A 26134-nucleotide genomic window follows, 5' to 3' on the forward strand; every position below is an offset into this window, starting at 1 on the left:
AAACCTCAGGCTGTTGTCACTCACCTGACAAGCATGTTACTGGAAAGGGTCATAGTCCTTAGGATGCAAAGCTAAGCCATGGTCCACTGTTCTAATGTTGACAGGGATAGGGGAATTTCTCTTGTAAAATGAACTTGTAAAAACTGTACATACTGTCTGTGTTCTCTGTCACGTTCAGTGGAAGAATAGCCTATAGCTCAACTGTTCATTGATTTCATCTGAGCTAAACTGGTTTTAGACAGCCTTTGATCTAGACATGGCTAGACTTCACAATGTTATGTGTGCAAATAAGAATAGGGTCCATATGGTAGCAGCAGCACATTTGGTTTGCTAACACATTGTATTTCCAAGACAGGTAGAGTTCTGATCTGGGCATGTTATACAGTTATCATTTGATACAGTCATACTTCATAGCACCCCTTCAAACAAATGAGAACATCCCAAGTTGAAGGCCATTACATGAGTCATGTCTGTGACAGCAAAAGAGGTCTAGCAGAAAAGCACTTCAAACAATCAAGGCTCTGATCAGTAACTTTTGAAAGCTAAAGACGATAGATTTTGACTTTTGTGGCAGGCCTTTCACAGGTCAGTGTATATTGCCAGAGTCCATGTGGTGGCAACAAACATTCTTTCTACCATAGGTAACCTGAGATCTAAGTACATGTAGATCTGTTCTACATGTTGTAAATGCAGAAATGTTCACAGTGGTTTAATGTTCGCGTTTTGCGAAAGTTTTTGTCCTCTGAGTCCCACCCCCTTGCCTACTATTGTCTCAAACGCGAACTAAAACCACAGCGAACATTCCATTTTCTCCCTACCGCGAAATTAAAACCACACAAACTTAAATGCATTTACAGTAGTCTTCAATGATTAATGTTAAATACAGCCATTTGAATTTGTTCAGCTTGAGTCCACTCCAGACAGTCCATTGGTCCCCTGAACCTTGAAATTTGTTTACCCCTGTCTGAAATAAAATCATGAAGTTACAGCTTACTTGACTGTTGACAAAAGAAAATTAGTCTGGGGTATTAACCCAAGATACCCTCATATCAAATTCATGTTACTAATTATTTTCAGCCTTGAACTAAGTTGAAATGAAAACATACTGCCCTCAGGTGAAGAGTGTTTGGAGGCCTTGATCCTGGCTGTTTCACATTGTCCCCCACCCCCGTGAGTCACAAGCCAATCACATCTTTCCTGACTATAAGAGATCACATGATTGGCTGTTTGCTATTTCAACAACAGGGTACATGAATGAGTAAAGTATGTATGGGTCATCACCTTTCCTCGGGGAAGTACCTGATTGGTTGGCAGGTGGCCAGTACAAACAATAGAATATCAATGTAAGCTGTTGTGCTAGGGTGGTTACATGTACTTGTGTATTGAACAATACAAAAAGCTAACAGCCTGTACCAACGATATCTAGTTGAAAAAGATTATGAACAGAAATTCAAATATTTCCATCAACTGAGGGTAACAAAAGTTTCCCTTATTGACCAGCTTGAAAATATCTGGAGGCCCTTCTATTTAGGTCTAAACTGTTACGGTAGTAAACATCAATATGTACAACTTGCAAGTATAGAAGATGTGGCAGAGTGGTCGGCATGTAAGTAATGTAGCAATACTATTACTAAGTAATAATATGGCTGATAAAGTAGATTAGGTCACATTACAGCAGCTGCTGTTTATTGTATAGCATTTGACATGCGGATCATGACTTTCATGTATTCAGGATGGCTCTTTTCAATTAATTCAAATAGATGGGAAGAGAAACATCCTGCAACTGCATTTGGATGCAAATTAAACGTTTGTGTTGAATTCATTCATCTATGTAATGACAACCTATATACTTACAATCATTGTCATACAACATGTAGTACTACGTATATGTTCTTTCGAAGAAAATATTCACAAGAAATAACATGCCTTTCTCTTTCTATATTTTATTTCTGATAGGAGATAGGACAATAAAACACAACGGAGGACCATCAGAGCAATAAAAGCCAAGACTGCACAAATCGAGAAGACACAAGTGCACCAGCCCAAGGCATACCAGATTGTACATGAATGTACAAGGAGTTCATTCATTGGTGTCAGTGTTGAAATAGTATCACCATCTACATCTTAAACAAGAGGAGCAAAAGTTCTCATTTAGCCTTTTAAAGGGAACAAGTCCATCCATTTATTCATCCATTCATGCATCCATTCTATCATCCATCCATTCATTACTTGATTGAAATTCACAACCTTATCTTTTGCGCAGATGTTTGAAGTAATCATATTTTGCTGACTTAGAGGTCTACATTTGTTTTCACCTTTGAGTTGGGAGGACTTTTTCAAATATTTTTCCAATTTTCTGCGAGTGACTTTACCTGAGTTTTTCTCCATATCACTATTTGACAACTTTTTTTGGGGGTCAGGGCCAATAAAAGAAAGTAAGCAAAATTTATGTGTATTCAATATTCGAAATATACTGCATAAACAAAGGATTTTGTGCCTGTTTGTGTTCATCCAAAATTGCTTTTGTTGATTTATTTGAAAGTGCTCATTGTGCTCACTTTCAAGATTTCTCAAAAGTACATTACATACACAAAGAGAGTACTCCACTTAAATTGGAGCAAAATTTCTGTGTATTCGATATTCGAAATATACTGCATAAACACAAAGTGTTTTTTTCTTTAGCCTTTGGAAAACTAGAGACATTCTGAGAAGCATTTACTTTAAATTGTGGACTAAGTTTTTTTGTGATAGTCCCATACAGGTATTTCTTGTATTGCCAGAATCTCAGTTCTCCCATAACAGTTTATCTGAGTATCTGAGACTATTTTTTCAAAGAACAGTCATGGATGAAACAGATAGTCAGAGGCATCAAGTTGAAACATCACACATTGACAATGATAGTGAATCTCCTACAAGACATGCACATCACGACTCTAGGTCTTCTGCCATTGAGGCACTTAGGAGAATGTCAGATCACTTTTATAGACAGCTCCCAACTGATCAAATGGTCGAAGCAGAGGCATCCACTGAAGACCAGGAGTCTTCACAGATGACTGGAAATACTGGTACTTCCGCAACCAACAGAAGACACTTGACACCTCGTGGGACAAGTGATAAAGACTCAAAATCAGAAGAACGGGAATCAACTGAACAACAGTTAACTCCAAGTCAGCTAGATGAAAATAGAAGGATTGAAGAGTTACAGGGTGGAAAAACGAAACTTAGAAGTGAAATTCGTTCTATGTTTGAGCAGATTGGAACACTATCAATTGCAGTGTTCCATCCAATAGTGGTCCTTATCATACAAAAAAGCCTCTCACTACAAGAAAGGTACACCCATGTGGACTTTGATACACTTCTTCGAGACAACTGTACAGAGGTTAGTGTGTTCATTTCGTCATTCAAAATTGTTGCATACACTTGTGTCCATATACAAATGTACACAATATATGAATCTACATGTATTTTCAACTGCTAAACCATAGCGTAAGGTCCAACAAAGTTGCCCTGGATCATCTTCTTTCAATTATTTTCTTGGTAAATGTTACTTGAAATGTACTATGTATGAACATTGTTGGGAGGGGCCCGGGGCCTTGAAGTCTGGCCCTCTGCCTAGTTTTGTGGTGTGTCCATTCTCAGGCTGTACCAATACCGGTAGTCACAATCTGGTGGAACCTTAGGCCATTCAGGTCAAATGTCAGCAGGTCCATCCTTCAGGCTATGGATCTGTCTCTGTGGTGTGTCCAGTTTGGCATAGGCTTCCTCTGCAGGTAAGCTGGCTGGAAAGGTGGAGGCTGTAGAAATGTAGAGGGGCTGGCTGAATTGTGAATACTGGTTTGGATGATGGGTCGTCTGATCCAGGGTGGCATTGGGGATACAGTCAAGCCACGCATGTGCACTGACTAATTGTGTTGGTGTAACGGGTAGAGCGTTTGGCCCAGAACCGAGAGTTCCTGTGTTCGAATCCCCTGACATGTCACCGATGCTGTGTCCTTGGGAAAGGCATTTTACATGACTTTCCTCACTTCATCCAGGTGTAAAAGTGGGTACCTGACTTCAGTTGGGGAGGTTAAAGGTGTTAGAAGACTGATGTGCTCTGCCTTCCAATACCATGCCCTAGACACAGTGGGTATGCATGTAACAACCCACTGCCCCTACAGCCTCAAAAAAGCTATAGGACTGCCTTTACCTCCCTTAGCTCCCTATCATGCCACTGAAGTCCCATGGCTCCAAGATATGTGCATTCATGCGCTGTCAAAGGAGTCCAAGTACCGCTTTCGAGCAGCTGTGAGGAACCGTATTTCATACATCGAGATGTGTGACCTCGACATAGACCGAAAGCAGGCTACAGTTGGTCTTGACGTTGCTAAGGCTCAGGGCTGTTGCAGAGGCATAATCATATGCATGCTGCCTGTGTAGCAGAATCTGTCAACACTGCACATGGTGCAAGCGACTCAAAGTCAATCAGGCTTTAATTTGAATCTCAGGTTTTCTGACGGCTGTTTGTTAGAGAGGAGTTTGTGTTGAATTCTCATGTTCACTTCTTCAGAGAGAAAAAAAAAATGCTACCCCAAAATAGCCAATTAAAGTCATGCTTGGAGCTAGTAAAGTATTGTGCTAATACTTACTATACTGCTGCTCTGAACCTTTTTAAATATGAATACCATCATGATCTCAGCAATTAACTGAACCTAACATAATATTTACAAATGTCAATTTGTCAAGAGGGCCCACAATCATTTCTGTTTAAAGACATTAAGGCAGGAAGGGAGGGGTGATTGCCAAGGGAGGCTACTATTTGACTTATGAAACATACACAGGTTCAGTTATGTCATACGTCTGTGCAAGTCTGAACAGGAAACTTCAGTGATTCATACAGTTTATCTAGAAAATGTATTTATTAAGCCTGAATTGGATGCTTCATGGGGGGGATTAGGAATTAAAGATATGAATGAGTCATTGGAAAAACTTTGCCTCCAAAACAGCCTACTGTTCAGATTACATGTTCTAATTCATGAGTTGCCAACTTTTTTAATAGTATACCTTGTTTAAAACTCCATATGAACCCTAATATATGTTACTCCATGATTTGAACAAGAAACAGAACAGAAAATTGCATAACAGAAAAGTCCCTTGGGATTACATTACTCTCTAAATATGGTCTGATATGATACAAGGTCATTACATTAGGGCACTGCAATGCCTGTTTAATATCAGCTAGTCATGATACTCTGAAACTACCACTGAACAGGAATGAGAAATTATGAATTATTTATTACAGCTATTTTCATGTTATCCCATTAGCCCCTGATGAAATAATTGTAATGAGTCAAATTGTATGTACAATTCATATTCTGGTATATTTTATTTAGTATTTGGATTTGCCCATGCTAATTTGCTGCCCTTATCTTCTGTCATACCATATTATGAGTGTTATGGTATATGACTACGAATTTTGTCACTTATGCAGATTTTCTGTTCAATATGAAAACTATCATGATGTCACTCCCATGGAAACTGTACCTAGAAAAGTTGGTTTGTTGCATGGACAATGAAACAGAGAGTGAAATGTTGCATGATTGAATATAACAGTTTCTCTCACATGCAGACTTGGTCCAGGAAATCCCCCATGGGAATTTCTATGTTCCTCTTTCCCACCATCAGTATAAACTGGAACATGGTTGCGTGCTTGTGATGAGTAATGTTGATGTGAAAATTAGATTTGCATGATTTTTTCTAAGTTAGTCAATAGGCATTAGGTGTTAAGAACTGATATTGGCCAGACTCAAGTCATTTATGAGGTATGGTATCTCTTTTCACTGTACAAAATGGGATTTAATGTTAGCATTCTTGGAAACCTTGAAAAATGTCAGAAGTAAAAATGCTTTTGAAAATTTTCAGTACATGGGAGACACAGGTGAGGTGTATTTCAAAACTCAGCTCACCTCACCTAATCCCATCCTCATCTTGAGGGTCGGGGACTATGGTCTCTTCATATTTCAAAACAATATCTTACTTCTACAACATCTTTCCACAGAGACCACAGAAAGTCTTAGACCTCCTTGCCGCTGTGACAATATTGGAGAAATATTCACGAAATCTCCTAAAGCCTGTGAGACCTGCATTTTGGAGGATTGTTAAATTTTCGAATGGCATCTTTAAGACAAAGGTAGACATCATACAGGTGAGTCAAGCATTGCCCTAGCAGGTGTAAGGCATGTGAATATTTTTCTGTCAAGTTTTATAAAAATCATGTCTCTGATTTACAAAAAAAGATAAAATCTATTGGTAACGAGATGCAATAAATACAAAGCTAGAAAAAAAAGACAAAGCTGTTTGCTAAGAAAATTTTTCTGATGAACAGCTGTTCTGATAATCTTTATTTGCAAATTCATGCCTGAAGGCTAATTGCAAGGGAACACATCCATTAGATATCATAATCTTTAAATGTGAAAAAAAGTTTAAAATGTATAGCTCTTGATCTATCTGATGTTTCTACATATATTACTGGGTGGGCAGGGGGGCACTTGTTTGCAGGCAGTGGCTAATGAATAATTTTATGTTTTCAATTATACTATAAGTAGGTTTTGTGATTTTATTAGACGCTCGTTCTCATTTAAATGTACACATTTTGTAATCTCCGTTACCGTTAAAAGTAAGACGTTCCTGACATTAAGATATGCCACATATAAGGTACGCAACTGCCGTTTTTAAAAGCTAGAAAAGTTTTAAGTCCTCATAAGAACTACAGTTTGACATCTTATATGTGGCATATCCTAATGCCAGGAACGTCTAATTTCAATCGATAACGGAGATTACAAAATGTGTACATTTAAATGAGAACGAGCGTAGAATGAATTAGGTGGACATTTTCTTACTTTGGGCTTATCATGACATACATGTATAATGCTTCCAGGGCTCAAGGCCAGTTCTGCAGAAGCTCGGCTACACCATTTACGCACAGGATGGACTTGCCTTCCCGGAGGACCAGCCAGAACCGGATGTAGTCCGAGTGGTGGAGATCGCAGCAGACCTGATCCAGGCACGACTTGAGCTGGAAATGATCATATGTGGGACTCATCCACAACCTGACACTATGTACATCTTCATTCCAAGGGAAATTTTCCAACAGGCGGAACAACTTGCTAAGGACCAGTACTACCAAAGGCAGAGGGAACAGGCCAGCAGCTTGGCTTACTCTGTGGAAACAAAAGTAGGTCTTTCTATATGGCAGATGATCTAATCATCTCTGATTGGTCAGATTCAAAACTTCTGACCAATCAGATTTAACTTAGTTGGTGTTGGCTGTTGATTGGTTGTAGCATGACTGTAACCATTGAAGCTGCAATGAAATGTGTTGTCATTTCCCGCCTTGGAATTGTATACATGTTGTCAGCAGTGAAAATTGAATATATCTAAATCGCTATCACAATCAATGACTCAACAACTTCAGTCTAGACTGAGTTTACCAATGCACACACCTGAAAGCTACATTTTATTTGCAGTGCCTCGTTTTTTCAGGAACTGTAAATATACAGAATCGTTTGTTCCTACTTTTGAAAAAATATACTACCGTAATCAGATAACTTACACAGTTATGGTTTCATGCCAAATAAACATTTTCCAGGAACTTTTTTCAAGCATGTACCAGTCAGAAATGGACATTTATATCCTTTTTATAATACAGGCACCACTACTTCAAGTCACTGCACAGACAGAATCCAGTGGAGCCTCCTCTGAGCCTCCAACAGAACAGCTGTTGCAGAATGCACCAGGGTCTTTGTCACACTCAGTCAATGGAGCTGAACAGCAAATGCAACTACAAAGCCAAGAGCAACAGCTAGGTAAGTCATGTTTGACATCTGTTGCCCGTTTTGCTATCATTTCAGTATGACGTAAATTTGTTATAAAGACTTGTAAACCTGGCAGCGATCAAAGTTGGACAAAAGTAGATAAAAGATTCTTCAGGAAATGCATTATTAAAGGAGAAATGTGCAGCATGATTGGGCGATTCTATCCTTTTGTGCATGTCATTTTCCATACTAGCATAAGAGTTTACTTGTCACTGACGAAAGTTAGTGGATGCCACCAGAAATGTCTGACTGTTTCAAACATCTATCCAGTTGTTTGGATCACTGTTACCTTGCGAATCTTTTGTAAGCATTTTTCAGAGAAATGTGTTTTAAAGGACAACTTTTGCTTTTGAGTTGTTCAACACTATGATTCTATTGGCTGTATTGTATTCATAGCTGTGGCCCCTGCAACAGCTGCTGAAGTCATGTACTGTAAAGTGTGCGAGGAACCAGCCACTGAATGGTGCAGGAGTTGTGAGGCAGCACACTGCCGTACCTGCGATGCTCAGCTCCACAAGCACAAGACTAGAAGGACCCACGAGCGTGTACCCATTGCCCAAATGCATGAGCCTCCAGGGGAACAGGAGTCACAGTCACCTGCCAACCAGCTTCGTTCCCTGCCGTTACGAACAACCAGTCCACCACAGGTGGCTACGGTAGCTCCTAATGTACAGTCAGGCATGTCCCTTGGTGGGCAGCCCTTGGATGTAGCCTCTGGTGTTAAACCCAGTCAGTCTCTGGGTCCACAGCCTGCTAGGACAATGCCTATAACTTCTGCAGCAGCACCACAAGCTGCAGTCCATGCAGGCCCTCCAATACCTGACATGAACAGAAGGGTTATGAAATTTGAGATAGAGATTGCAAAGTATAGAGTTGAAATTGAAGAGATAAATGAGAGGCAGAGCAAGTTTTTGGAGGCGACTCCTGAGTTTGTCGAGTTGGAGAAGAAGAGGCAAGAGCTACTGAAGCAGAAAGCTATGGTTGAGGAGGCCCTTAGACAGCTCACTGGTACGGAGAGAAGAATGCAGATGGAGAGACAGCAGCAACAACAACAACAGCAACAACAACAAGCATACATGACTCAATCGCAACAGCATGCAGCAATACCTACAGGACTCCCTGATGCCTTGGGACCTGCCTTGCCTCAGGGGGTATATCCTCAGGCTGTGAACTTTGCTCAAGGTCAAGGTCAATTCCATCAGCCACAAGGTCAACGTCCAAATCCCTACCCCCAACAGCAGCAGTGGCAGAACTTTGGTCAAAACATGGCGATGTGGGGACAACAGCAGCGTGCACCAATAAGGCAACCATACACACTACAATACAGACATCCACCACCGCAAGAGTTTCAAGCCCCTTCAAGACCACAGATTTCCTTCTCTGAAATCACTTGTACTCGCTGTACGCACTCTAATCCTATCATCAATATCTCTTGTGAGATATGCAATGCCAAGTTACCACTGATTGACACTAGACTGCTGCAGCAAGACTCAAGATTCTTACCTGAACCACGACCATCGATGAGGGAGCTTGGCTTACCAGAAGTGCTGAAGCCACCCCCGGCTATGGAGTACAAGCCTGCACAGAGTCCCAAGGTCCCAGGAACAGCAGCAGCTAGTCAGAAGTCAAAGCAAACACCCTACAGAGCAGATGCTGTGCCATCTCAGAAGGCAGGAGATATCATAAGGAGGCCTCCTATGGAACAGCCTATTGCTGGGTTGGTACAGCCCAATGTTGGACAGACAGTGACTACTTCTGCCGCTAGTAATTTAGAAACCCAGAGACAGAGTACTTCATCTCCTGCAAACAAGTCACAAGTAGAGGTGATCAAACCTCCATCTCCACCACTGGTATCATCTCAAACTTCCACTTCAAGGACACTTTCTCCAGCTAAGACTAAGGGATTCTCTCGGAAATGGCACTGTGAGGTATGTACCTTTATCAATGAGCCAGGTACAAGGATTTGTGCTGTGTGTGATAAGACAAGTGACAACCCACAGTTTATACAAGGAGGGCCAGAAGAACAGATACATGAGCTGTCAGTCGCAGGCGAGTCTGTCAGGAATGTGAAAGAATCTCTATCACATCTGAGTCTGGAGGGAATCAGCACGTCAGGCGCTCCCTCTGGGAAGAGACCAGAGACGATGGGAGGGGACCTGACACCTGTGGACACTATTACATTACCTGGAGCTGGTGCTGATGTGAACACACAGAAAGTTCCTGGTGGGACTGTCGTTGAAATCCAAGATCAGGTTAGAATTCATCTGTGGGCAGATTGTCACAATATTCCGTTTTTTGTCGTTGTCAATTTAAGGCGACTTTTTGTGAATGTGGATAAGGTTTAAGCCATTAAGGCTTAAGACGACAAACAGGAGGATAGAACTAGTTTTGGGAAAATGCATTTCTACTTCAAATAGTTGTGAGGTATCTTATTTGTACCTCCATATATTTTGATTCTTATTCAGACTTTCCCACTTTGACTCCTCAGACAATATGGACTGAACCAAACTTTTTTTGATTTAGATTTGGAGGGAAAAGCAGTTGGCCAAGAGGGAGGATGAGGCACGACAGAGATCATCCCTGTCCCCAGCACCATTGGTGTCCAAACCCCCTGACATTGCAGCACAAAGACAACAGATCACTGACATACCGGACTCACCCCCAGCAGAAAGACAGCCAGGTAACTGTTGTCAAACAAGCTAGCTGGCGGATGTGTTACTGTCAATAGGATCCCATAACAAATATTAGCTTTGTAAACAAGCTCTACCCAATGTGCCTGTAGGCACAGGAGGACCTATGGTCAAAGGTAAGGTCTAGACAAGCGAAAGTTGCCATGGTTAAAATCTTTTTATATTACTGGTATCTTGTCTCCAACAGGTCATTAGTGCTCTGACAGTCAATTCACCCTTTTTTCTAGATGAAGTATCAGTGTCATTTGACTTGTCAGGTTATTATAGTCACTACTTAAATATTTGCTATTTTCAGATCTCTCATCTTTAGGTCAGCAAGGAGAGGTTGAAAGGAGGCCCATGAACCTGAAAGAACTGCAGGAGAGGAAAAGACAGGAGGACATGAGGACAGAGGGACTACAAATGATAAAATGGTTCAGGGTAAGTTCTCAGCAGTATATTCAGTGAAAACTCATTGATTTTCAGACCCATCCACTCACTACTTTTGTTTAAATGAGCAAAAGTGATATGCAGTTGTCATATTCTTTTTTTTGCTACATTTTTTGTTTATTGTTTCCTGTTTGATTTGAATGGTATTCAAATGTTGTTTGTAATGTATTCTTTCTGTGCTTTTCGTCATTGTTACCTTTGCCAAGAAGGTTATATTTTTGGTGCATTGCAGTGTGTGGTAGATAGCACTTGTGCTCAGGAAAAAGCAACATAAGTTTGGGCCCTCAAGCAGCTTTCTTTGGAACTTTGGGGGCTTTTCGGGTGCAGACTTTGAAATAGGATAAGTCAAGAAAGGATGAATGAATTTTCATGATAACTGTAACTTTAAAGATCAACATAATGGTCTGTAAACTTTGTAAGTCAGGACTTTATTCTGCATGATTAATGAGGAAAATCTATATTTCATTTCTCATAGGAAGCGGAGCATGCAGGGTTCCTCCCAGAAGAGGTGCAAGCAGCCCTGTTCCACTGTGGTAATGGCAACCCCGTGAGCTGGTTAAAGGAGAACTGGCAGGAGCTTGTGGCTAGTGTTGCAGCACAGGCGACAGAGGAAGGGAAGAAGTTGAAGATAAACATAGTCGGAGTCATCACAACACAGGAAGCCACTGAGGCACTCAGGAAGCAGGAAGGAGACATCCCGAAATCCATCAAAGAGTGCATCGACTGCAGACGAAAGAAGGTATGGCATGTTTTATCCTTCCACAGTAAATGAAAAGAAAAATAAAACACTTTTGTTATGGACGAATGTGAAATTACCATTTTGACTATCCCTTATTTGTATGTATTACTATAAGAGATAATGGCCTATTAGTAGTACTTAGTTGATGTACATGTACATGTCTTTATATCTGTTTATAGAGAAACAATCTAAGGTCCCCTTTCCACTAGACGGCAATTGCTGAGCAACCATTCAGCAACCAAAATTGTGCAACCCTTGATTTCATAATTGGAATATGATGCAAGACGTCAAAAGTATGATTTTGAAGACAACAAAACATACAAAGATTCTCACTTTACCTACAGATCTGTCCAAACTTTGGTCACTTAAGAGTTCTAGCCTCTAGTGGAAAGGGATGTAACACACATTACTATTATAGAGTTCACTCTCTTGAAGACCTGTTATGAAAGCATCATTGTTTGTTTTCCAGTTCATCTATGTGATGGAGTACCAGGAGTTTGAGCAGGACCAGGTCCTGAGGGCCCTACAAGAGAACTCTGGTGACACAGAGAAGGCCATCCTCGCCATACAGCGGGATTTACTGCAGCCATTCGAGGAGCACATCTTTAAAGAGGATGAAAACCACAACCGAGTCGAATTGAAGGAAGGGGACTTTGAGGTGAGTTTACTGTGAATGCATTTATTTTCCAGGAGACTTTAATTTTGTGTTATAAAGGAAGATAAGGATTTTCGCTGTAATTTAAGTTCACGTTTGAAACAATTGAGCAATCCATTGCTTCTGTGATGTCACATTATGTGGATGAACTTTTCAGTGAAAATGCATTTTTTTATTTCAGAGAAATGTAAGAATGCTGTTATGTCAGTTCAACCTCCCATCATGGGGAAGGGCTGAGCAGGCAGTGAAGTTGATCGAGAGTGGAGAGTACAATGACTATGATTTTGAAGACATCATCGAGGCTGTGCGCTCCTGTCTGGGTCTGGAGTCCTGTAAGAAGTACCTGAGGCACGAGTGTCAGGTGTGCACGGACGTCCTGCCTCAACATAAGGTTAGTTCCTGATTACAAGGTTTTGTATATATACTTTGCTGAAAGTAAGATACTGTAAAATGGGAAATTGTTTTATTTGATCAACTTCAATTCATATATTTTGAATTGTGTTGAATTGTCTTGTGGATAGGATTGTTGACTTAGAATCCAAAGGTTGTAGGTTTGAATCCCTAGTAGGCCCCCAATGTTGTCTCCTTTGGAAAGGCACTTAACACATATTTCCTCACTCGACTAGGTGAAAAATAAGTACATGTACCTAGCTTGTAACGGTTTGGTAAGTTCTCTTGGATGGGAGGTAAAGCCATAGGCTTTAGCCATGTCTTAAAGAAGCCATAAAACATATATATATAGACATACTGTAAGATCTGACAAATTGATGTACATCCAGCTCTAAATAGAATGAGATTGTTATGTACATCCTCATGTTAACCCTAACTTTGCCTCCACCACAGCTCCTTGTACTGACCCACTGCAGCTGTGAAGTGTGTGTCTCCTGTATGAAGCAGTACTTCACCATCACCATCAGGGACAAGAACATCAAGGACATGGTCTGTCCTGTCTGCAGTCAGCCAGACCTGGACGATGATGAGGATGCAGAGTCTGAGTTCTTTAACCTTCTAGACATCATGGTAAGTAATGATTGACATCTGTCATCAAACCTGTACTAACATCTTTGCAAAATGCTGCACGTTGCACACAGTTTCCAATAGTTGGTTAAGGTGGTCAAGATTAGAATTGATGAAATGCAGTCCAGTATCTTTCATATCTTCAGACAATTTGTTGGCTTGGAATATGTTCTGAGTACATTAGCAAATTATAACATAGGATGCAAGGAAAGAGCTTGGTATAGGTTAATTGATGATTTATCAATAGTCGATGAGTTGGCTACAATATTGATTAATGATTTGATTTTTTGTTTTTGCAGCTAAAGAACATTTTGGATGACGAGGTCCATGAACTCTTCCAACAGAAGTTAAGGGACAGGACGCTGATGAGACTGCCTAACTTCAGATGGTGTTCAAATGTAAGTTATAAGTATAGAAAATACCCACAAAATCGGCAGGAATCATTTTACTATTCTGTTTCTCTTTCAATCTGTTTGTCTAATAAATGATAAAGAAGCAAGTTAGGTGTGACAAGTCATTCAGTGTAATATAACCAGCTCCTGCTGCACTGCATCCCTGTGAAGCTCGTGTGTTGTGCCGAATGGTGGTTATACTGGCTTTGTAGATACAGGCCACTGACATAGTTCAGCCAATGAGACAAAGATTATCATACATAATTTAAGATGTAGACATACGTTAATTTGAAACATCCATTCAAACTTCAGCCATGAATTATTTAGTTTCTAATCATATCGGATAGAATTACCGGATGGCTAATTCTCCCTTGCAGTGTTCATCAGGCATGATTAATGACCAACCTGAACAGAGACTGAGAATGATGTGTGCTGACTGTGGTACATCTACATGCTATAAATGCAAGAAGCCGGTAAGTCCTGTCAGATGTATTTTGTTGCTTTTTAGTTGGACGACTGAATTTGCTTGTATTGAGTACCATGTATTGATATGTAAATATCGTATTGTATTGAGTTCTCGTCATCTTCATGGGGCCCGTAGAAAAGTACTATTATTAGATTGAATTCAAAAGCAAGTACGCTGTACTAAATTACAACAATCTGTCCCTTGTTGTGAAAAGAAAAAAAAAAAATACGAAATGCCACAAATACTTCATCCATATCTAATGAATAACTATTTTTTATAGTGGGAAGATCAGCATGAAAACATCACGTGTGAAGAATTCCAAGCATGGAAGGAACTGAATGACCCAGAATTCCAAGCTGCCGGCTTGGCGGCAATTCTGAATGACTGTGGAATTGGTAAGAAATAGCATGTTTACCTTCACTCATGGAAGACATTACACTTACATATAGATTGCTCTGTATTATGTTCCCTCCTCTCAGCAACCACAGTGGAATGTTTTTGAAGCTATTGACAGTGTGACAGTATTGTTCCTCAATAGAGTTTGAAAATGCTTAAGGATTTTTGTATTGAATTTTCTTCATTTTTCAGATTGCCCGAACTGCAAGTTCCGATATGCTCTTGCCAAAGGTGGCTGTATGCATTTCAAATGTGTACAATGCAAGCACGAATTCTGTTCTGGATGCTACAACACCTTCAGACATGTAGGTTTCTTAACATTGTTTTGATAAATTCTACAGAGCTTTTACAATTGAGGGTTAATGTCCTGATTTTTTAAGTGTTCAGAAATTCTCAGTTTGCCTCCTTTTTATGCAATTAAGGCTGAGTACAATGATGAAAGTTGTTGGTGTACTTATTCCATTATTTGATCAGTGCATTTTACAGACTTGAAATACAGCAATGTTGATCCCATTGAATGCAAGTTTATAGTATGATAGGTATAGGTTTCAAGTCCTTTTTGAATAAGAGAAAAGCTTTTCTTACTTGTATGTTAGACAAGTTTAGGCAATAGGAACTGGTGTCATTTGACCGGATAGGAATGCGAACAACAATTGTCAGTGGTGCAGCATAGGTCTTGTATTTCACTCTACACAATACAGTTTAAAGGTCAAGACGCATATCGTTTCTGGCGGACAAATGTTTGCACACCTTAGAGTAAGCATGTAAAGTATTTACAAGTTACAGATTGGTCTTGCTTTGGTGACTGTTTTATTAGGCTAGATTTCACAAGTCTGGACAGTTGAACTCTGTAACAGTTAAGTGTTCTTCTAATCATAATTTTTGCATTCCTTAGTTCGTAAATAGTGATAAAATGCCACTTGTCAAGAGAAATCAATAGAAAGTTCCTTTGATCTCCAATATAAATGACCCTGTTTATTCTTCACACAACCTGTGACTGACATTGTGTACACATAAGCAGTCGAAATAATTGTGGTGCTGTTACTGAGCTAAGGCTGACTTTGCGTTATACCAGTGGGCCGAAAATTGGCCTTGACCCTTGTCTCCAAAGACATACCCACATAGTGACATACACTAAACATCATCACAATACATCCAAAGGTTCGTAAGTTATGCTGATCGCAAATATCTGGAAACACAAGCAAATAAACAGACACACATACACACACAAACACAGACAGACAGACACACCCAATACAATACCTCCATTTTTGGAGGCACATGTAATAATAAAGCTGTGAATATTGTACACAATGACGAATTGTAATGGAAAATGATGTATACTGAGTTAGCATGATACAAATACCTTTAGTCTAGGGGGGATAGCTATGTCTTTCTAGTTCTCTCTCTATCAACGAAAACTCACACTAGTAAAATCTAGATAGGTGTTAGTTATATGGATCACTGACACTTATTGCACATACATTTTTGTCCTATTAGAACTGTACAAGATTTTCATCCTGTGCGAGGAAGGGTCTCCATGCCCATCACCCGAGAGACTGTCTCTTCTACATGAGGGACAGGGATCCCATCCAACTGCAGAGATTGTTACAGGTGAGAGTCAAGGTCTAAGATGTTATGAAGGTTTGACATACCATAGATGATCAAGACCAATTTGCTATTAGGAGATTTACAAACTTTAAGGAAAAATTGTATAGTTTATTTAGTGAAGCAACATTTTTATTGATCTAACCTGAGATCAATGAGCTGGCCAATGTTACACAATGGTATCTTCTGGACTTTACCCCCCAAATCGATATCTGCAGAACAAGCTTTACTTATTCAGCACTTAGTCTAGTTTGTCACAGCAGCATTTTTTGATGGAGTGGTGTCGAACTGCCAATCATCATTCTTCTCTATTCCAAGCTAAAAAAAAAGAATGATGTTATGTGATAACCTCATGTCTGGATTTCCTTGCACATACTGGGCATTGGGCACATGACATTAATCTTAAACAGCCTGTTATCTTGCTATGATGTTTAGTGTACTTACAGTCACATGTTGTATTTTATAGTCGAGCACCTTTGATAATTGATGGTCAGAACAAAGAGAATCTTTGCACTGTGACTTAAGTAATAGTACTTGTAGATGATGGCCAGCACCATTGTTCTACTTTACTGTAAGATTAGAAATTCTTTGGGAGTGTTTTATATCAACTTGAAGGTTTTTTGCTTTGATTCACTAGATATCTTCCCAATTTGTGTAAATGTGTGTGAGTTGTCTAGGGAAACATGCATTGCTCTAGTAGAAAATGACAATTTTCTGCCTCCCAAAAAGTTGTGCTTGTGCAGAATTTTACAGTATCATGAATCAAGCCTGGCCCAGTAAATCATTCACTAAAATGTCACAGTATGATACATGTCACTTCTACGTACCTTGCAGCAGATAGGTTGACACATGCCTTCTGGTCTCAAATGTTAGATGAATCAGATAGCTTACATTACAGTCAATGTTGGATTGGTCAGATGGCTACGAAACTGTTGGATTGGCCATACTAGGGACTATGACTATCAGAGCATTGGATTGGTCTATGATATGACCACCAGAGTGTTATATGTAGATTGACCATGTGACCAAAAGTGTCACATCTTTACCATGAGTGACTGTCAGTGTGATTGGTCAGATGGCTTACAAGATTCAAAGTGTTTGATTGGTCATATGACTGTTTGACATTTGGATTGGTTACAAGAAATGTCTTGTTCGATTGGTCACATTTGGTCATATAACTTTCAGCCTGTTTGATTGGTCAGGTCATGATCAGGGACTGAAGACAGGAACAAAACAGAAACCAAACCCTTTGCTCCTTCATGCAGCATTGTCCACTTCTTGTCTAATGAGGCATGCACATGGATCTTCATGATACTTCATGTTGTAGTGAACTTAAATCTGTAACAATTGTTTTTCAGGACAATGGAGTTGAGTTTGACACTGAGCCACCAGCTGCTGCTCAACAGGCTGGAGAGGGTGACAATGAAGGTAATGTTCAACCCCTTATTTATGTCACATCATGTCACAAGTGATGATAGAGGCCATACATAACATTGGTAATATGTATATGTTTATAACTTGGCAAACAGGCCTATCTGTGCTGTTTTATTCCCAATTCAAAGTGGTTTGGTATACAGGTCAATTATTTGTAAAAATGACTAGCTCAATACATGTATGTTTACCAAAATTAAGGGTACATTGCCTCCAGCACTAAAGCTTCTGTACAATGTTTTATTTGTACATACTATTAGGCTTCTTTATACAGTGTAAATGGTTCATTATTATAATAGTGTTGTATATATACATATCTATAGTCACTATGTATGGATATCAAGAGAGTCAGTATGACAAAGCTCTTCAAAATGTTGCTGTCAAACAACAGTAAATGCCTCTAATCCAGGTTCATGCATGTTGAATTACTGGTATTTTACTGTGTAGTCAGCCTGTTTAGAAAAAGAGGAAGTGTTTTTCTTGATGAATTGGCCCTCTCGCTTTTCTAGTTTCAGTTCCTCTTTTCTCAGTAACACAAGTAATCATGGTATCCCTGGTCATTGACAGAAGAGGAGGCAGAACAGGCCACTTCTTGTTTTTGTTCTCTATACTGGCACAGTCCAACTGTTGATCTACAGGCACTCCTAATCCTACAGATGTTTTAAAAAGCTCTCAGTCCTCAAGCAGCCCTTCTTGTGCGGCTCCCTTTTCAATACATGTACAATGATGACAAGCTCTAGAACCAACTTTTTGGAGGGATGGAAATGGATTTATGTAACAACAATCATTATGCAAGTTATTAACAATGTCATTTTGAAAAGATGAATGTCCCATTGCTGTGTAACTATAGAAGACTGTAAATATTTTGAAGGTTGCCTTGGCTATGGGGAATCCCCCTTCATTTAAGACCTTTTTCAAGCTTACTCTGCTCTTAAGTCTTGAAAGGTCACACAAGGAAAGAGCATTGTTTGTGTGCATTTCTGTTTCTCTTGGTATTGGAGCTGTGACATTGCCTAGCTACTTAGTAATGCACAGTCACAATGTTGAAATCATTAACCATGAAAGATATTATTACAGAGCATGGTGTGAATGTTAAGTTGTTTAGTCAAGTAACTATTTGGAATCCAACCAACTTTGGAACAGATCTGAGTCAGATTACAAAATGTGTCTTATGTGACAGAGACTGTCATTGTCATGTAAGTCTGTTTAGCCGTAGCCAAGTCTGTAGGGGCTGATATCAATTAGGATTTTACCATGGTCAATATTGACTGATGGGGGCCATTTATGATGGCTTCCTTTCTTTGTGTTTGCTCAAATCTATTGATTACCATATCGCCCAAGTTACTAGCGTTTTATGGAATGTACAGTATGTTTGGAAATGTTCATGTCTGGACATGATGTGGGAGTGTCACAGGTGCAAATTTCATAGGTCTCAATGATAACTGTAACCAATATAATTTGGCACGTGAACTATTCCAGTTTGAGATCCCAGTTAATAACTAAATAAGTTAGCAGTTTTCTATTGTTCAGTATGGTTCAGGTGATAAACCTTGCTTAAAACTTTGTACTGTTGCGTCAGCCAGAACATTCTTCAGAGTTGAATGTCTCCCTGTTCAATGAGTGTGTGTGTGCATGAAGTGTTTTGCTTTGACCGCATCCTGTGCTTACAACATTCTTGCCTCTTTTGACCATGAAAGGACACCTGTGTTTGTGTACAATTCCCAGCAGTCAACAGGATATGTTGTCTGTGCCAAAATGATTCATATCGGTGAAAAATACAAGTTTGTATTGTATGAAGTTTTGTTGGAACACAATCTTTTTGGTGATGTGTAGTTAGCCAATATGCGAAAACAGTTGATTGCGAATTTACCTCAAAACATATTCTAACTACCGATCCATGCACCTGTAGTTTATGACACTTTCAGAATGTTTGCTAGATCACAAATCAATGGTGCTTTTCAGAGAATTGTATTGCCCAAACAAAAACTGTCAGGTTTTAGGAACCTTCATTAGATTTATCACCTCTCAAAACAAGAGAATGTGATATTAGGCTTGTTTTTAGATCACAACTGTTCACTTCTTCATGCCAGAAATAGGACCCCCAGGTAGCTAAAGGTCAAACCATTATCTGGGAGAGGTGTTCCAGTTTCGAACTTGGGAAGGGGTGGAGGTTTTTTTTTATTAAAGAGGATGGCTTCAAATGGTGTGTATCAAGGTTTGATACTGTGAATTATCTATTGAAATGTTAACACCTGATTGTAAAGATTTGTTTGATCACCCCTGTCCGTAAAATGGAATACCACTATGTGTAAGGTTTCATTACCATGACAAGATGCCACCCGGTGAAGCATTTCAGTACTGCAGCTAGAAAACATCATCCTTGTCCCACATAAAACCATGGATGTTCTATGAAGTCAAACCTCCTTGGTCAAGGTCAACACATATTTATGTAGAAAAAGGCACCAAGAAGAGTGCCCAGTCATCTGACTAGTCTATATGGAGCACAGGAAATTAATTTTCACACTTGAAATCACTAATTTCATGTAGGCTGTATCTCGCAGGTTGTTTGGAGTACATAGCTGTTGTCTTGAATTGTTGTTAGATTGTATACTTTTGTACAAACCTCCTATTTGTAAGTTGGTTATGTGTCATCCTTTGTTGTCCCTACAGATAGACACAGGTGCAAGGTTATGGAACAAAAGGAGACAAACGATGGCCTCCAAGATGACTTCTGTGGTCTGGAAGCCCCAGCTGGATATGCAGGGCTGTGCAGGTAAGGTTGATATGTGAATCATCATCCAGAAGTAAAACAACACTTACACATCTCATTCTTGGACTGAACGATATTTATTCTACAGTTCATCCTTATCAAATGTTAAGTCTGTATTTCTCTATAAGTGAACAAATATTAGATTAGTCATCTATCATGCATTCAATAAATCTTGTGTCTTGGAAGAGAAAGGAAAGAGAGTGTTCACATTATAACATCATCATGCATCAAGCTATTTTTGTGATTATGTCATACATAGATAGTCTGCATATGTGGCAAATAACATATATGGTAGCCTTCTGCTTGACGCTATGGGTAGTCCAAAAACTAATAAGAATGTAACATGCTTTTCGCTTCTTCTCCAAGACTCCACTACAATGAGTACCTTGTTGGCCTGATCAACACCCACAAGATAGACCCAGTGGTAATCATGGACAGTGATGAGCTCAGAGCCCTCCTTCTGAGAGAGGAGCAACAAGTGCCACAACCACACAGGAGGGAGGGGGAGAGGGCATTTTGGCAGAAGCTTGTTCAGGTACCTAATAAGTTGTTTTTATCTTAAAGGTCTAGTCTAGTTTTTTTTTTCATGTATTGACTGTAGCTATCCACTTTTTTGTTGCTCAAAATTTAAACTGGTAGCCTAAACATTCTCTTATCTCATACACTATCATGATAGCTTCTAGCTGTCTTCTATTGTGGGTGCATGTATATAACTGTGTTGCTACAAGAGCTGTCTCCAGGGCCTATCCCAGGACAGAAATTAGCTTGTCCAAAAAATTTGAACTTGAATGAAATTCATGAAAATATATTTTCGTAAGCTTAAAATGACAGATTTCACAACAAAAATGAACAACATGGACTCTCAAACAAAAAAAATATTTTGAGCTTGAGACTGCCCTGGTTACTACTACACTTCCCATTGACTGTCAGTGTAAGAGAATATACTAGTATACTGCAGGAATCGAATACTTTTAAGTTGATAATTGCTTCTTTACCAGCTCTATGTTGTGTTTCTGTATGCATGGATCGAGTAGTAAATCTGGTGACAATATAGAGGTTTCATTTTGTTTTTAGGAGGTGCAACAGAGGTTACCACTGCCACCCCAGCCTCCTCGAGAAAGACATCACACGTAACCTGTGATCTTCTCCTCGTCTGCACCCTAAGCCTAACATCCATCTGCTTCCTTCCTGGTCAGTAGAAGAGGAAGCATTCGTCAGCTAAGCAGCTCAGTATAACATGCAGCCACAGCTTGGCAAATGTCATCACTTCCAGCTCTGTGTTCGACATGCACTGATGGGAGCCGTCCTAGCCTGTGTTATACCATCTTTTGCTGATCAGGGGCTATTCACCTGGAAAGATGCAGAACGGATGTTGGAGACATGGAGGTGACAGATGAAAAGAGACAGGAATTACAAGGATTGGAGAAGATGCAAAAGAGATATGGGAGATCTTGTGAAACTGACACCAGCATTTTGAGGATTGGAGCTTAGGCGTTTCATTATTGGTAACAACGAGGCAAGAAGGAGTTTATGTCAGCGACTGTGACTAACAACCAGGGTGCTAACCAGTGACTGAATAGAATGTACAGCATACAGATACAGCAACTAAATCAGGTTGAAGCAAGTTTCTTGATGAAGTGGATCTTGGTTTTGCGAAGATTGAATGGTTTGATGCACGATGCTGGTGCTATGTTAGAAGACTCTTGTGGCAGTTCCTGCATGATGTGGCAGGGTTTTTTTTCATCAGTGCTTGTGTCAACTTATTACAAGAGGCATGAAGGGAGTTGCTGTTAAAGCTGGGTATGGTCTCCTTGGAGACAACTGAACTTTTCACACAAGACCATGCAAGAGATCTTGGCTGGAGGATTTAAAGCCAGCAACTTTGTTGTAAAGAATGTGAGATTTCTCATCAGCAAGACGTACTCAGTGTCAGTCACTGTCAGAATACTCAGCACAAGAACTTCTGGCCGTTCTGGGTGATGGGCAAATACAGCACATTCTCCCAGTAAGACAGTAATCTCTTGTCATTGAGATGCAAGATACTAGTAACAGTAACTGGAAGACAACTGCAGTCACACATCTAATGGCTCTCCCTTCCCAAAAACTATTTTGTACTGTGGGCATCTTGTGCTTATCTGCTCGATGCAGCATACTTGGGAGCTGTGTAAGGAGGTGAAATGCTGTTCCTGTTATTTTCAGTGGAGGAGCGCTATTCAAAATCCTTCCTTCAAGACCTGTGTTAAAGGATGGAATGTTCAGGAGTTACATTCAGCTGACTATTTCAGCGGATAAATGATACATGGAGATCATCTCTAGATCTGTGAAAAATGGATGAAACATTGCCCATTTTAGGACAACAGAGATGTCACCTATCATCACCATTGGTAGATGAGAGCTGTGCCAAGATCAGCTGAAGTTGCTGGATTCCAAACTTCTTTAGCTGATTCCTGAAAGAATAGGCGGTACTGTGATGCTGATAAGCCGTCAACATGCCTCCAGTATTGGTGAATTCCACATGGCTACTCTAGTGCACTTAAGGTTAAGTTGATGAGTGGAAAAGCTGTATACCACTTTATTCTAGTACAAAATGAAAAAAATGCCAAAAATATAGTCTGAAGTCTGTTATAGATGTTGAACTGATGGCAAGGAAAAAAAGAAGTACTGTACATGTACTAGTAATGGACTATGGTATATAACATTACAATCATAATGCAAGAAAATATACAAAGCACACAAAAAACATAAAAATGCAAAACCATTAAAAAAGGCAGAAAAGCTTAAGATATAGTAGTGAGGGCTATTGTATAAAGAGCCTTTGCTTCAGGTATGTTTAGAAAGTTTGTTCAATGGCCTTTTGCTTTTCAATGGCCTTTTGTTTTTCTCTTCTGTATGTTATACATGTAGTGTTAGGTTCAGAATACATAAAAATTTATACAGTGTATAAATGATAAGACATTTGTTTGTGTTTGTAAATAAGAGTTAAGGCTGCGTATTTAGCCCATGTTCTAGTTCTGTACATAGGTTTGTTATGACTTGCAAGGTTGTTTTTTATATTCTGCATACAACGTTATAATTTTAATTGCACCCATAAGTTTGTACATTTTGTAACATACATGTATAATAGTATGCACATACATGTATATGATTTTCACATCCATGCCTTTAGTTACCAGTAGTTAGTGTGAGTCAGCTGAACAAGTCTGCAATCCAGCGTGTTCTAGAGCATTGGCCCTTCGACTGTGTCAAATTATGATAGTTGTCTGTGATGTACAACTTTCATTCTTATTATTGTTTTTGTTTCTCGTACATTTATTTTTACATATATTTATTGTTTCTGTATATATGTTATGTTGATAAATAAAGAGCCTCACTACTACCAAGGAATTGCTACTACCAATAGTGACAAAAGAAGAAAATGTGTATTTCCTATCTAAGACAATTGTGTGGAGTGTGAAAATGTACTAGTTCTTCTGTAGTACAATTGACGACATATTAGCTCCGTGAATGGCGTCGAGGTTTCAATGGTCGTTGCTACTTTGGTTTTTCAATCATCAGGATAAATGTGTACTCGACCAAGTTCCTGCTATGAAGTAAATGATAGTTTCACGGCCGCGGGGGAAGCGCTCTGCTTCCACGCGAAACTACAAGGAACCGAAAATAAGCGTGTTCTAGAGCACTGGCTTTTTGGTTGTGTGAAATTATGATAGTTGTCTGTGATGAAAGAGTATGGACTTACACATACAGAAGCCTGTGTTGTCTTACATTGGTTGCAAACATGAGAAATTGCGAATTTCGTTTATATTTGAATGTGTAGCAGTACAGTGTAGTAGATTTTTTACGCGCGTAAGATCAACGATGTTGGCGACTAGAATCTGCTCCAGTCATGAAGCGCTGAACAAACAAAGCTTTAAAAATTTCACACTTCCCGTTCTGATCAGATTTCGTCCGTACAGAAAAACATCTGTTGATTTTTATCAATTAGCTGGTGCGTGTCAGTTGGCCCAAAGCAGGGCGTATAAAAACAGTTGTCTTTTTTGTACAAGCGACATCGCTTATTGAGACAATTAAAAAGTGTGAAAAGGTGTAGAAAATCTGCAGCGTCAGGTGTTTCCTCGTTTATATCATTCCGTACTTCATAACAGGAAAGTATAAGAGGCCTTGACTACAAGAATTTTTTCAGGTGTCTGCAAAGAAAAATTACACGTTTTATTAGGGTCATTAACTGGCTTCTTAATGTTTTTTTCTGAAGGCGTATCAGTTCTCGGTTTCTCGAGGCCGCGCCTACGAGGCAGTAGTACTGATATGCGATCAGAAAAAATGCATGTTATACTATTACTTATACTAGTATGCCCTCAACAAGCCTGCTAAGGACTTTCTAAAGCTTCTTTAATATGCTATCAAACATTTGAACTCTTTACGTGTGGGACAAAATCTGTAATAGAGAAAAGATTCCTTGTATTTGTAAAGATGCATACTAACGTTATGTCGCATACTAGTATATTGGCGATTCTGTTTCTAGTATTCATAAATTTTGTTTGTTACGCGTGTGGCATTGGACTTCGAATCGGAAATTTGACTACTTTTTCGTTATATTCTTGTTTCGTTCAGTAGTACGAAGTCGGGGTGTTTCCCATACGCAATGTTACTAGTATTTGCAATGGGTAACTGAAGAAAAAAAAAATCCCGTTTTGATTGAAGTACAACTACCCATTTATTTTCGTACGAAGGCGTTTTGTGCTTTCCATGTCTTTCCATTTTTTTATTTCATAGAAAAATAGAAAACAAATATTGGGCTAGCCCTAAACAGGAACATCAATTCGACATTCCATATCTTGTCTTCAAAAAAGTCTTATGCGTCGGAACTTTGACATTTTGTCGGCTACAGGTGTGATAAACTCTGGGACAGGTGAGATGAGGTACAGGTACAATCCAAGCTGATCTATTGTCTCACCTGTATTATTCTCCCGTCACAAACCAAGCCTCCCAGCATCGTCTATACGTGTGGGGTAATCCACGCCACGCAGACCCACACAGAACACTGACGCCACTGATCATGCATATTCATGTTATCAGTCTTCCACTAATTACCTCAGGGGTGCTCGCCGCCAGGCCTGCTTGCCGCTGTGCTCATTTCTGAGGGAGGAAAAACGTTTGAAAAGAAATATGCGTCACTCCCAACATGAATCAGAAAGAAAATTGCGACGCAAAATTGTTAAAGTTAAACGCAATCGGGCCGATGTTAAGTATGCTCCCGCTACACCTACTCTACAAGCAGAGGTTAGAATCGTGCTTGTTTTTGGACGTCTTTTTAGGCGTTTTTATCGTGCTTTCTATAAATGAATTTGTCAGCTTTTATTTTTGCATGTTGGACTGACGAACTAAAAGAAAACCTGACAAAATAGAATAAAAACGTATGAAAAGACGTCCAAAACAGGCCGGAGCATAATCCCTGCTGGAAGAGTAGCTACACATCTCTATCCATAAATATGTGTAATTTATTTGACAAAAAAATTCATGAAATATACACCGTTTTGCTCTTTTAGGCGATTAAAAGAGAGGATGCAACTAATGAAATAGTAAAGTGAGTCTATTTCTAGAGCGATCATTCAATCTGTCAAGGCTGCTTTTGACTAGTTCATAATTGGGTGTGGAAATAGTTTTGTCTCGGCTAAGCCAGATAATCCCCGA

At 39.5% G+C, this 26134-nt stretch overlaps 1 protein-coding gene across 1 annotated transcript; it reads left to right on the forward strand.

The window, feature by feature from the left end:
* The first annotated feature begins 1971 nt into the window (after positions 1–1971).
* Positions 1972–25143, forward strand: LOC136438981 (E3 ubiquitin-protein ligase RNF31-like). Its single transcript, XM_066434056.1, has 20 exons — positions 1972–3379; positions 6038–6184; positions 6917–7213; positions 7688–7844; positions 8250–10105; positions 10377–10533; positions 10839–10963; positions 11448–11711; positions 12181–12369; positions 12548–12757; positions 13210–13386; positions 13683–13781; positions 14153–14248; positions 14522–14636; positions 14830–14942; positions 16138–16251; positions 17604–17673; positions 20347–20449; positions 20813–20981; positions 21521–25143. The coding sequence occupies exons 1-20, from the start codon at positions 2843–2845 to the stop codon at positions 21578–21580; spliced, it is 5055 nt and encodes a 1684-aa protein (XP_066290153.1). The 5' UTR covers positions 1972–2842; the 3' UTR covers positions 21581–25143.
* Positions 25144–26134: the final 991 nt, after the last annotated feature.

The sequence above is a fragment of the Branchiostoma lanceolatum genome, chromosome 7, assembly GCF_035083965.1.
Source record: "Branchiostoma lanceolatum isolate klBraLanc5 chromosome 7, klBraLanc5.hap2, whole genome shotgun sequence".
Classification (NCBI taxonomy): Eukaryota; Metazoa; Chordata; class Leptocardii; order Amphioxiformes; family Branchiostomatidae; genus Branchiostoma; species Branchiostoma lanceolatum.